Source organism: Leptopilina heterotoma, unplaced genomic scaffold (assembly GCF_015476425.1).
Source record: "Leptopilina heterotoma isolate Lh14 unplaced genomic scaffold, ASM1547642v1 Lhet_54, whole genome shotgun sequence".
Lineage (NCBI taxonomy): Eukaryota > Metazoa > Arthropoda > Insecta > Hymenoptera > Figitidae > Leptopilina > Leptopilina heterotoma.
Window position 1 is genome coordinate 2,287,346 of NW_025111118.1, and position 14,054 is coordinate 2,301,399.

Here is a 14,054-nt window from a genome sequence, read left to right on the forward strand (position 1 = left end):
TTCTGATATTTTAAACAAGAAATTTTACAATATTTTCGACCAATTTCCTCGAGGGAATTGATTTTTTTTCAATTTAATTATCCTTACGAAGATAATTCTACTCGAAAAGATTCTTCCGTGCTTATCCTTTTCGTTCCGGTACAAAAAGTCCTAACTAAAAGATCCAAACCAAAAGATCCAAAAAATTAAAAATCCAAAAGGACAAAATGTCCAAACAAAAAAAAATATATTTTTTATTGACATATCTTTATGTTATTTGACCTCAGGAGTTCAAAAATGATATTTTTAAAAAATGTCATTCCGAATGTGTGTGTGTGTGTGTAAACATCACATTTTTATAAATATCTCGAAAAATCATGAATAGCTTTTGGGTTGAATTTTTTTAAAATTGTAGATCTCACCTGCGGACATGAAATGAGAGTACTTTTAGACAGATTAATAAAGTCTAACTAAATTTTTTTTGGATTTTTAATTTTCCAAAAAAACGTTTTTTGCCCATAACTTTAAAAAAATGTTAGGACACCTATAAATGTTTTTTCATAATTTTGTAGAGTTTTTTTAGACGCATCTTTTGAGCCCGAATTGAACATTTTTCGTCCATATTAACCGGAGAGGTGTTAAACTTTTAAAAATCTAAAACTTTGGAAACACCATTTACATTTTTAAAGAATTATACATATTTTGGACAATTTTCAATTTTGGACTTTTTGTACTCTTGGATTTTTTGTACTTTGGATAAATAAATTTTTGGACCTTATGGATTGGATTTTTCGTCTTGGACCTTTTGGATTGGATCTTTTGTAGCCCAATCATCCTTTTACAACATTTTTCCTTCTGACAAGAAATTCATCAAAAATTTTAAGAACAATCGAATTCTAACGAGAAATTTTATTGAAAATAATTGAATTCTTGGGAGAAATTTAAAAATAATTGAAATTCTGCAAAGAAATTTATCAAAATATTTAAGAATAATTGAATTTTTCTACGAAATTTTATTGAAAATAAAACTGAATTGATGCGAACGATTCAAAATAATTGAAATTCTATGCAAAGAAATTTATCAACATTTTTAAAAATAATTGAATTCTGATATTTTATTCAAAATTGTATATTAAAAATAATTGAATACTTTTAAATAATTTTAAATAATTAGTTTAGAATTCTGTCAAGTGATTTATCAAAAATTTTAATAAGAATTATTGAATTATTCAGAGAAACTTTATTGAAAATACTTAAATTTCTTTAAAATTTTAAATTCATTCCAAATTTAAAATAGTAGAAATTCTACAAAGAAATTTTTAAAAATTTAAAGAACAATTAAATTCTTTTGTGAATTTAAATTGCAAAAATTAAATTCTTGCGCAAAATTCAAAATAATTGAAATTCTGTAAAGAAATGTATCAAAATTTTTCAGAATAATTGAATTCTTTCAAGAATTTTAATTGAAAATAATTGAATTCGTGCGAAAAATTCAAAATAATTGAAATTTTGCAAAGAAGTTTATCAATATTTTTAAGAATAATAATTGAATTCTAATATTTCCTTAAAAATACATTGAAAATAATTGAATTCTTGCCAAGAATTGATATTAATAATTGGAATTCTGATAAGTAATTTATCAAAAAGTTTTAGAATTATTGAATTCTTTTAAGAAATTTTATTGAAAATAACTGAATTGATGCAAACGATTCAAAATAATTGAAATTCTACAAAGAAATTTATCAAAATTTTTCAGAATAATTGAATTCTGATATCTTATTAAAATTGTATTGAAAATAATTGAATTACAGCAAAGAATTTAAAATAAATGAAATTCTGACAGGAAATTAAAAAAAATTTAATAATTGAATTCTTTCGAATAATTTTATTGATTAAATAATTGAAATTTCGACAAGAAATTTAATAGAAAATTTTTAAACAATTGAATTCTTTCAAGAATTTTAATTGAAAATAATTGAATTCGTGCGAAAAATTCAAAATAATTGAAATTCTGCAAAGAAGTTTATCAACATTTTTACGAATAATTGAATTCAAATATTTTATTAAAAATGAATTGATAATAATTGACTTCATGCAAAGAATTGAAAATAATTGGAATTCTGATAAGTAATTTATCAAAAATATTAAGAATTTCTTAATTCTTTCGTGGAATTTTATTCAAAATAATTAAAGTTCTTTAAAGTTTCTAATTAAATTCATTCAAAATTAAAATTTTCTAAAATTTCATATTAAAATCTTTTGAAATTAATTTATTGAGATTTATGAAAATTGTAATTATCTTCATAAATAGTAAAACTATTCGCAGAATTTCAATTTATTTCTAGTACAATATTCATCAAATTCCTCGATAAATGTAATTATTTTTAAAAATATTAATGAAATTTGTCAAAGGAATTCAATTATTTAAAGTTAATAAAATTCTTTATGAGAATTCAATGTTGAGAAACTTTCAATTATGCATTAAATTTTAAATTATTTATTTCTGTAAGTATTTAAATAATTGAATTCTCTTAGAATTTTCTAATAATAAGTTAATCTAATTATAATTTTCTAATAATAATTTTTGCGCCATTTTCGAAATTAAAATTATAACCGATAATCTTGTAATTGTTCTTTGTGACTGTTGGATTTATTTCAATAAAGTTAAATTAAATTAAATTAAATTAAATTAAATTAAATTAAAACTTGACTTAAAAATGAATTTCAGTTAAATTTGTAGGTTATAATTGAATAGGTATTAAATTTAATTTTTTTTAAATTGAAAAAATGCAATTAAAATAATTTTTTTTTAAATTCAATTATTTCTATAAATTAAGGTTATCATTATTTTTTTTTTTTAAATAATTAAATTTTTAATAGGTTTCAAGTTAAAATAATTGAAAATCTGAATTTTTCATATCAGTAACTAACAGTTCTGTAGAATTAATTGATTTAAAAAAGTTTAATTGAATTTTCTTTTTAAATTATTTGAAATTTTTATTTTCTTATTTATATAGGTATTGAAGAATTGCCGAATAATCGAAATTTCATAAAATTGATTTCTAAACAAATAAATTTAATTATTCTCAAAAGAATGTTTGCAAAAATTATTTTAAAAATTGTTTTAAAGAAGAATTTTAGTTAAAAATTCTAGAAAATAATACTTTAATTGAAATGATGAAAATAATTCTGAAGAAGTTACAGTAAGTTGTTGAATTTGAAATTTTTGAAAATCTTAATTCTTACGGAAAAATAATAATGATTAAATATTTAATTAAAAATTAACTTATTGATGTCTTCGAATAATTTTTCAATTAAAAAAGTTGATAAACAAAAATAATTTCGCTTTTTATATATCAAATTCCATTTTTCCTCCTAATTCAATCAAGTCAATTAGGAAATTTAAAATTTTAAACATAAAAAATTTTTCATAAAAAAAACTGCGATATTTATTGAAATGAATTTAGAATATTTGTCAAATCTTTTGGTTTATTTGAAAAGTTTCTCGATCAATTTTTAAATACTTAATCACGCGTTCGCGAATCCTCTAAATAACTTCGAGACGATCATAATGGAACGAGGAAGAATCCTACCCCCTGTTAGTATTCGGTAATTCCTCGAAGCGTATTTGGAATAAAAAAAAAAAGCAAGAATGAGAGGAGAAGAAATGAAGAATAAGAGAAGACCTCGAACAACCGTTGTTCTTGTAAGGGTGAAGGCCTTACACTCCGATCAAACTCTTATATATATTTTCATCCAAAAAGGAATCTCTTGACTAATTTTTAATCATAACTCGAGTCATTATCGACTTATAAATGTTCTTTTTCTTGGAACTTTTTTTTCTTGCCGGAATAATTTTCAACCTTTAATCTATTTTTTTGTCATTTCTTCTTTTTTATTATTTTTACTGTTTATAAGCACTTTGCACCTAGAGAAAAATTTTATTTGAACCAAATATTTTCGAGTTGAACAAATATTTTTGTTTGTAACAATTTTCAATGTTACAATTTGTCACTGAAATTTTTGTTTTAACCAAATATTTATTTGAACTTATTTGGTTCAAATGAAAGTTATTTAAATTTATTTGGTTCAAATAAATTAGCAGCATTTTTGAAAATAGAAAAAAAACGAAATATTTAAAGACAAACATTTTTGATGATAAAAATGTTTGAAAAAAAAATGTTGTTTAATGTTTGTCGAGAGTGTAAAAGAGAGTATAAAAATAATCTGAATTATAATGACTGGCGAGGTACATAATTGAGTATTATAAGGTTTGAATTTTGGGAGGCGACTATTTTCAATTGACTTGATAAGAAAAACCCTTCGCTCGAGTGAAGAAAAGAGTGGGCGACAAAGATCGTGAAAGCATTAAGATTTATTTGCCCGAATTCCGACGGGCGGTCCAATGCCAAAGAATGCATTTCGTATTCGAGATCCTTCAGAGAATATGCCTCCGGTTGAACTCCTTTCTTTTCCAAATTGCAACCGGTTTGTTATTGTTTTCGTGATCGTTCAAGATCTTTTTTTACGAATTACATTCTGTTGGAAGTTACTGTGCGCTTCCCATTCGCATTAATTTTACTTTTGTACCTTGTTAGGTTCAGTGCGCAGCCTTTGGATATATGGACATTGAACTCAAAGCGCATGTATTATGCATAGTGTATTCACTTCTTCAATATATTTTTTTTTCCTTCTTTTTTTTTGTCAAAAAATGCAAACATATGCCTATCCTCATAGGTCAGTATTTTCCGCAGATATCTAGAGCAACTCGAATGTTTCTGTTAACAATCATTTTTGTTAAATAAATATTTTTCTTTAGATGAAAATTTTTATTGCATAAAAAATTTACTGAATAATAAATTACTATAAATAAAATAATAAATAGAATAATAAATATAGAATAAATACAATAAATAAATTTACTATACATATAACAATTTTCAGGCTTCGTACTCATCTACTGAAACTAAAGATAATAATAAATAATAATAATAAAAAGATTATTGTTTTTCTTTTTTAAATTTTCAATTATCTTCCAAAAATCGAAAAAAAATTCTTTATAAATATTATAATGAAAGGAAAAACTACTTCAAATAATAATAATAATACTAATAATAATAAAAATAATTATTATTATTATTATTATTATTATTAATAATAATAATAAATATTATATAATAAAATAATAATAGTATTATTATTAATAATAAAAATAATAATAATTAATACAAAAGATAATTTTACTACTAAAAATTTGTGAAACTAGAAGCTTCTTTTTTCTTTATTATGAGAATTTTCGCCAATTTATAAATTAGCTAACAGTTTAAATAAACAAATAATTCTTAAAAATTTTAATAAAATTCTTTTAAACGATTCAATTATTTTCAAAAATGTTTCGAAATTCAATTATTTTCAAAATCTACTATTTTAATAAAAAATTTCCCAATAGAATTCAATTAAAAAAAATGTATTTATTTATTTATTTATTTATTTATTTAAGTAGTAAACGAGAATTTATAAAATAAAGAATTTATAAAATTCTTTGCAGAAAATCAATTATTTTCATGTATTATAAAAAATCCACAGAAATTCAATTATTTTCAAAATTTTTTTTCAAGTTTCTTCGCAATAATTCAATTATTTTCATAAATAATAAAATTTTTCACAAAGATTCAATCATTTTTATAAATAATAAAATTCTTTTTACGAATTCAATTATTTTTATAAATAAAAAAACTCATTGCAGAATTTCAATTATTTTTAATTACTACTTAAAAAAATGCTATTACAATTCGTCGAAAGAATTCAATTATTTAAAAATTTGTTGATAAAATTCTTTATGAGATTTCAATTTTGAGAAACATTCAATTTTTCAATAAAATTATTTATTTTTTTATTTTAATACTTGCATTCTCGTAGAATTTTCAAATAAAAGTTGATTTAAAAATGAATTACAATTAAAATTTTAGATAATAATTGAATATAATTGAATAGCGTAAATTTTTAGAAATAATTGAAATTGAAAAGGTTTCAGATTAAAATCTTTGAAAAAAAAAATTTATAAAATACTTTGCAAAAATTCAATTATTTTCATAAGTAATAAAATTTTCACATAAATTCAATTATTTAAAAAGATTTTTATAAAAGTCTTCACAAGAATTCAATTATTAAAAAAAAATTAAGATAATTCTTCTCAAGAATTCAAATTTTTTATAAATAATAAAATTCTTCGCAGGAATTCAATTATTTAAAAAAACAATTAATAAAAGTTTTCACAAGAATTAAAACTTTTTATAAATAATAAAATTCTTTGCAGAAATTCAATTATTAAAAAAAATTTAAGATAATACTTCACAAGAATTCAAATTTTTTATAAATATTAAAATTCTTCGTAAGAATTCAATTATTCAAAAAAAAAAAAAAAAATTAATAGAATTTTTCACAAGAATTCAAATTTTTTCTTAATAATAAAATTCTTCGCAGGAATTCAATTATTTAAAAAAAAATTAATAAAATTCTTCACAAGAATTAAATTTTTTTATAAATAATAAAATTTTCATTGAAATTCAATTATTCAATTATTCAAGAAGATTTTTATAAAAGTCTTCACAAGAATTCAATTATTAAAAAAAATTTAATAAAGTGCTTCGCAAGAATTCAATAGTTTTTATAATTAATAAAATTCTTCTCAGAAATTCAATTATTTTTAAAAATTTAAATAAAATTCGGTGCTAAAATTCAATTATTCTCATAACTAATAAAACATCGCAGAATTTCAATTATTTTTAATACAATTTTAAATGAATTCTTTTGAAAGAAGAAATAATTCTTAAAAATGTTATTAAATTTCTTGAACGAATTGAATTATTTTCAATTATTTTTACCAACTTTTTGTAATTATTCAATTATTTAAAAAAAATTTAATAAAAATTTTTGTAGAAATGAAATTAATTTCAAAAATTTGTGAATATTATTTAATTAGTTTCAATATCTACTATTTCAATAAAATTCATAAATAACAGTATTTTTATAAGAATTCAATTTTTATTTTATTTAATTTCAATTATTTTTAATTCATTTTTAAATTTATTCCTCGAAAAATTAATTTTTGAAAATTTTATTAAAATTCTGCGAAAGAATTCAATTTATTTAAAAAAATTTTGTTAAAGTTCTTTATAAGAATTCAATTTTAAGAAATATTCAATTATTTCACAAATCATTTCATTTTGCATTTAAATAATTGAATTCTCGTAAATCTTTTTAATAAGAATTGATTTAAAATTGAATTTCAGTTAAAATTTTAGACAATAATTGAATATTAGAAGCATTATATTGTAAACTTTTGGAAATAATTAAATTTCAAAAGATTTATAAATTGAATGTCATTTAATTTGGAAATTATGATAAAATTGAGTCGTGAAATTGAAAATTTTAGTACATAAAACTTTTACTTAATAATAGCTTTGATAAATAATAATTTTACTCAATAATAATTTTACTCAATAACAATTTTACTGAATAATACTTTTACTCAATAATAATTTTACTCAATAACAATTTTACTGAATAATAATTTTACTCAATAATAATTTTACTCAATAACAATTTTACTGAATAATAATTTTACTCAATAATAATTTTATTCAATAATAATTTTGCTAAATAATAATTTCACTAAATATTTAATTAAATTAATATAAAGTAAAAAAATATTTTTATACGTAAAGTGGAAAAAAAAAATTTACTTATGTAACAATTTATATCTGATTTTACGGTTCTACTGATTTTCAAAGTTAACGAATTAAGTCAAGAAATGTCCCAATTTGGTACATATAATAATAATAATAATAATTTTTTCCTTGTGTAAATTGTTAATTTGGCAAAAAAAGATTCTGGTTGAGAGTAATCAATTTTGAGCGTAATTGATTTCGAAACGAATATATGAAGCGAATTTTTATATACCTTGTTACGAAATATTTATAAACAAGAATTAATTTGGTGCGGATAATTAAAAGTCTATCTCGAGTTCGGTAATGATTTGAAATAATTTTTTTTCTTTTTCTTATTTTTTTTTTTTTTTTTGCTTCCTTGTTTGTTCCACCTACCCCCTCGGCCTTGAAACAGGGTTTGAACTGTGATCACGAAAGCAAGGCACGCGTTTCACCATAACGAGGTCCACCGCCGGTTATACAGTTTACTTCGTAGGTAAACCCACCATGAAGAAAAGAAGAAGAAAGGGGAGAGAACTCTCTTAGTAGTTTCGATTAAGAGGGGATGATGGTTACGAGATGGCACTCTCAAGTCGACGCGACGTTTAAATTAGGAATGCGTGAAAGAAATCGGCTAGCCGGCATTCCTGAGGGCTTGGGGATATACGATTGCGAACCTATTGGTCGATGGTCGCCAAAGACCATTAGTCCTTATGCGGTTAAAATTACTTTTTATTCCACTTTTTTCTCTTCTTCTTCTTCTTCTTCATCATCTTTTCCTCTCTGTAACGATATTCGTCAGATTTTCTCTGTGGGTTATTTAAATCTTTTGTTTTTCTCTCGAGTGGGTGCTTCAACTTGAAAAGAAATTAAAAGGAACTTAAAAAAAACTTAAAAAGAACTTAAAAAGAACTTAAAAACAACTTAAAAAGAACTTAAAAAGAACTTAAAAAGAACTTTAAAAAAAAACTTAAAAAAAACTTGAAAAAAACTTTAAAAAATGCTTGAAAACAACTTGAAAAGCATTTGAGGAAGAATCCGACAAACAATCGGAACAAAAGTTAGTCTAATGTCATAATGTCATAATTTCGTATTTTAAAGAAAAAGTAAAAATTAAATTTTAAATTCCTTTTGATAGAAGGGTAAGGAATTTAATTTTCTACATTTTGAACATTTTAATCCTTTCGTGCCCCCGGGAAACTCGGGGGTTTTTGGGGTCGCTGATTACGAATCTAAAGTCAAATTTTTAAAATTTTCAAAATTCAAAATGGCGGATCCAATATGGCGGACATTTTTTTCAAAATTGCTCAAATTTGTATAAAATTCGTTACTCGGGGGTTTTCAGGGTCGCTGATTACGAATTTCAAGTTAGATTTTCGAAATTTAAAATAGCAACCCTGAAAAACACCAAGTAACAAGTTTCAAACGAATATGAGCAATTTTGAAAAAAAAATGTCCACCAACTTGAATTTTAAAAATATGACTTTAGATTCGTAATCAGTGAGCCCGAAAACCTCTGAGTAAAAAATTTTAAGCGAATTTGAGTAAATTTTGCTATTTTTTTAACGATATTCTATCTATTGTTTATAATAATTATAATAGTAGTATGTAATTTCCAATTTTTTTTTATATATAGTAGTTACGGAGGCGCGAAAGTGTTAAAGTTATATTTAAATAAAAATTATAATTTTTCGTCAATAATAAATGGTTTAAGTAACATAACCTAAAATTTAACAAATATTTCTTATTGACAGAAAATTGCAATTTTTATTCAAATGCAACTTTTAATCGTTTTAAATATTCAAAATTAAATTTTTCGCCTTTCCACCAAGACGAATTTTAAAATTTAATTTGTATTTTTTTTTAACATACGAAATTATGACATTGGACTAACTTTTGATTTGACTGTCCGTCAGATTCTTCCTTGAAAAAAAAAAATTTGAAAAGAAACTTGAAAAATTGAGTATTTTTGTGGAGGAAATTATTTATTGTTTTAATTAATTTATTTGTTTTTTGTTTGCAGAGTCTGGCCACAGGTTGGACAGCGGATCTCCATTTTGGAGAATTCAACTAGATCAAGATCTTCTTGATACGATTAGTGCAATATACCCGGAGTGGTTTAAGGTAATCAACAAAATTTTATTTTATTTTGAATTTAATTCAGATGATTATCAGTTAATAAAAAATTATTAGAATTAGAAAAATTAAATATAAACCTTCTTTTTCTCAAATTTTGATTGTCTGATAGCGTTCGGGTGGCCCCCCGAAATTTGGGTTTTTTTCATCAATTTGGAGCTTTTTTTTTATTAAAGAAGAGCTTTTTCCGAAACGTGGAGATGCTTAGAACTTTTTTAGAATTTATTTCCGATTTAGAAAAAATTTGTATCTTAAAACACGACGCTGGTCTTGTAAATTTATTATCTCCATTTTTCCAGTCAAATATCAAATTTGGGCTTTTTTAATAAATTTAAAGCTTTTTTTAATTAAAGAAGAGCTTTTTCCGATCGTGCAGGTACTCAGAACTTTTTACAATTTATTATTTCTAATTCAAAAAAAATTTGTATTTTGCAAAACGACGCTGGTGTTTTAAATTTATTTTCACAATTCTTCAAGTCAAATATTAAATTTGAGCTTTTTTCCATCAATTTGGAGCTTTTTTATTATAGATGAGCTTTTTCCGATCGTGGAGGTACTCAGAACTTTTTTGTAATTTATTTCCAATTCAGAAAAAATTTATATCTTGAAAAACGACTCTGTCCATTTATTTTCTCAATTTTTGGAGTCGAATATCAAATTTGGGCTTTTTTCATTAATTTGGAGCTTTTTTATTAAAGAAGAGCTTTTTCCAAAACTTGAAAGTAATCAGAACTTTTTTATAATTTATTTCCAATACAGAAAAAATTTGTATCTTGAAAAACGACGTTGGGGTTGTAAATTTATTTTCACAATTTTTGAAGTCGAATATCAAATATGAGCTTTTTTCATCAGATTGAGCTTTTTTTTCTAAAGAAAAAAAAACTTTTTCCATATCACGGAGGTATTCAGAACTTTTTTATATTTTATTTTCGATTCAGAAAGAATTCTGCAAGTTTTTTATTTTATTATTTTAATTAATATTTTAACATTTCTGTCATGATTAGAGTCTAATAACATACTTTGATGCAATTTTTTTTTCAAAATGCGTATTTTAATCAAGTTTTGCAAATAAATTGCAACAAAGCTCTTAAAAATTATTAGATTTAGAAGAAATAAATTTCAACGTCCTTTGTCTCAAGTTTTGATTGTATTACTAATTCTAAAACATTTTTGCAATTATTGATTTTATTTATTTATTTATTTTGCTTTGTTGTACCAAATTTTGAAATAATAAATTATGAACATTTACAAAATAGAAAATCAGCAATACTTCTTCATTTATTTTTAATGAAACTAATTTTTTTAAAAATACCTTAATTTTTCTTATTTTTTTGTAAATAAGCAGATAAATTTGTTTTAAACAATTCATTTCTACAATAACTTTTTTGTAGACGTTATAAAAATTATAATTATTTTATGAGAAATTTGAGTTAAAAACCTATTGTAATTTTCAGAAATATAGTTGAATTTCAGCAAGTTTTATGAACTAAAAATATTGAAAAATGAAATTACTGTGAAAAAATTAATATTAATAAAATATTTATTTTTTTAAACCATAAAGTATTTAACTTTTAAATAATTTTCATTAAAATTCTGAGAAAATTAGGTTCCTCAGAAATTTTAATTTATTTAATTTAAATTCAGTTAATCATTTGAATTTATTTTCCGGTATTAGATTTATTCACGATATTCAATTTATTTAAAATAAGAAAAGCCAATAACTGTTTTGCCTCTTGAAATATTAATAAAGCGCCATTTTCCTAGGATTACACAAACTCGAATGCTTCGACATCGTCTTCCAGTTTGAATAATGGAACTTCAGCAACATTGACTGGAGACTCCGACATCATCATTGAGCAGAAGCCACACAAGATTGGCAAAAGTGACTCAAAGTCGAAATCAAAAGGAAATAAATCCTCTCATTTGAAAGACAGGGAAAGGGAGAAGAAGGATCGGAGCGATTTTCGAGTTGAGAAGTATATAATTTATGACAAATCTAATTACTTTTTTTAAACAAAAATTAAAAAAAAAAATTTTTTTATTTTATTTAAAATTTCAAAGTTTAGAAATTTATTTATATATTTTTTAAGAAAAGTACTAGTAAGTAAATAGTAATAGTAGGGGGGTAACCAGTGAATAAATAATAATAAAAAGGGGAAGGGGGGTTAATTGGTAAATAGTAGAAAATAGTAATAAAGTGGGGGTAACTAGTAAATAGTGGAAAATAGTAGATAAGTAGTCGTAGTAGGGGTTAAAGTTAGTAAATTGTAAAAAATAGTAATATTAGGGGGATTACTAGTAACTAGTAAAAAGTAATTAAAGATGATCGAGAGATAAAATCATTATTTTATACTAGAAAAATATTGTTACTGTAACTTTAATCAAAATTATTTTCATCATTTTAATTCAATTATTATTTTCTAGAATTTGAAATTATTTTCTGTGAAAATAATAATTGAATTCCTTAAAAAAATTTTATTATTTATGAAAATAATAATAATTAATAATAATAATAATTAATAATAATAATAATAATTAATAATTAAACTTTTTTTTAAATAATTGAATTCTTTTTGGAAAATTTTATTAAAATAGTAGATATTGAAAATTATTAAAATTAGAAAATTTGTTAAAAATTATTGAAATTAGGACAAGAATTTTTTCTTCAAATAATTGAATTTCTGCAATTATTTGAAAATTTTATTATTTTTATTCAAATATTTTTTTGAAAAAATGAATTTTGTTTTTAAATCAGATTTTTTATTTTATAAATATATTTTAATAAAATTTTTTTAAAATACTTGCATTTTTCGCGGAATTCATTTAAAATTGTATGAAAAAATAATTGAAATTCTACAATGTATTTTATTATTTATAGAAATAATTGAATTTTTGCATCGATTTTTTTTAATTGAAAAAAAATTAAATTCTTCAGAAAAATGTTATTATTTAGAAAATTAATTGAATTCTTGCCCAAAAAATTGATTAAAACCTTTTAAAATCATTCAAATTTTGCAAACAATTTTATTATTTTTGAAAATAATTTAATTTCTCAGAAGAATTTTATTACTTTTATGAAATTAATTGAATTCTTTCCGAAAAATTGATTAAGATCTTTGAGATAATTGAATTCCTCACAAGAATTTTCTAACTCATGAAAATAATTGAATTTTTATGAAGAATTTTTAAAAAATTTTAAAAAATAACTTTATTCCCCTGAAAAATTTAATTATTTATAAAAAAAAAATTTAAATCCCCTAAAAAAAATTTACTTATTTATAAAAATAATTGAATTCTTTACAAGAATTTTATTATCTTTTGAAATACTTGAATACGTCAGAAGAATTTTATTACTCATGAAAATAATTGAATTTTTGTGAAGAATTTTGTTAAAATTTTACAAAATAATTGAATTACCTAGAAAAATTCAATTATTTATAAAAAAATTGCATTCTTTACAAGAATTTTGATTAAAATCTTTGAAATAATTGCAATTTTGAAAAGAATTTTATTATTTTTGGAAATAATTGAATTCTTAGGAAAAATTTTAATATTTTTTATATTAATTGAATGTTTGAAAAGAATTTTTTAACATTTTTTTTTTTTTTAATAATAGAATTGTTTTGTGAAATTTTAGTGAAATAGTAATTAAAATTTGAATTATTTTTGGGAAATTTTATTAAAATAGTAGATATTGAAAATCATTAAAATTAGAAAATTTTCTGGAAATTATTAAAATTAGGACAATAATTTTTTTGACGTTTATGAAAATAATTGAACTTTGGAGAAGAATTTTGTTATTTAAATAAAGTCAATTGAGATTTTTACGAGAATTTTTTTAAATTTTGAACATAGTTGAATTTTGTAAGAAGAATTTTATTTTTTTTTAATTATTATTTGTAATTATTTCAAAATTGATTTTTTTTTTTAGTGTTTTCAGCATGAATTTAAATTAGAAAATTTTTTAATTCTATTATTTTTAAAATTAGTAATTATATTTAAAAAAGGTAATAAGAAGTTTAGCCGCGCGTTTTAGCGCGCGAATTGTTTGCTAGTTAAAAAATAATAAGTAGAAAAATGGTAATTAAAAAATTGTAAGTAGAGAAATAGTAATTAAAAAAGTAGTAAAAAAATTAGTGAAAAAAACAGTAGAGAAAAAGAGAAAAAAATAGGAAATAATTTGTAAATATATGAGTATTGAAAGGATTAATTGAAATAATGGAAATGCTT

General features: G+C 21.5%; 1 protein-coding gene across 1 annotated transcript in view; it reads left to right on the forward strand.

The window, feature by feature from the left end:
* The window catches only part of LOC122508550 (myocardin-related transcription factor A), a 191,469-nt gene that overhangs the window by 68,539 nt on the left and 108,876 nt on the right, over positions 1 to 14,054 (forward strand). The window contains exons 2-3 of the mRNA XM_043621974.1: positions 9,712 to 9,812; positions 11,589 to 11,800. Coding sequence (XP_043477909.1) covers positions 9,712 to 9,812; positions 11,589 to 11,800 — 313 coding nt within the window. The remainder of the gene's footprint in view (positions 1 to 9,711; positions 9,813 to 11,588; positions 11,801 to 14,054) is intronic.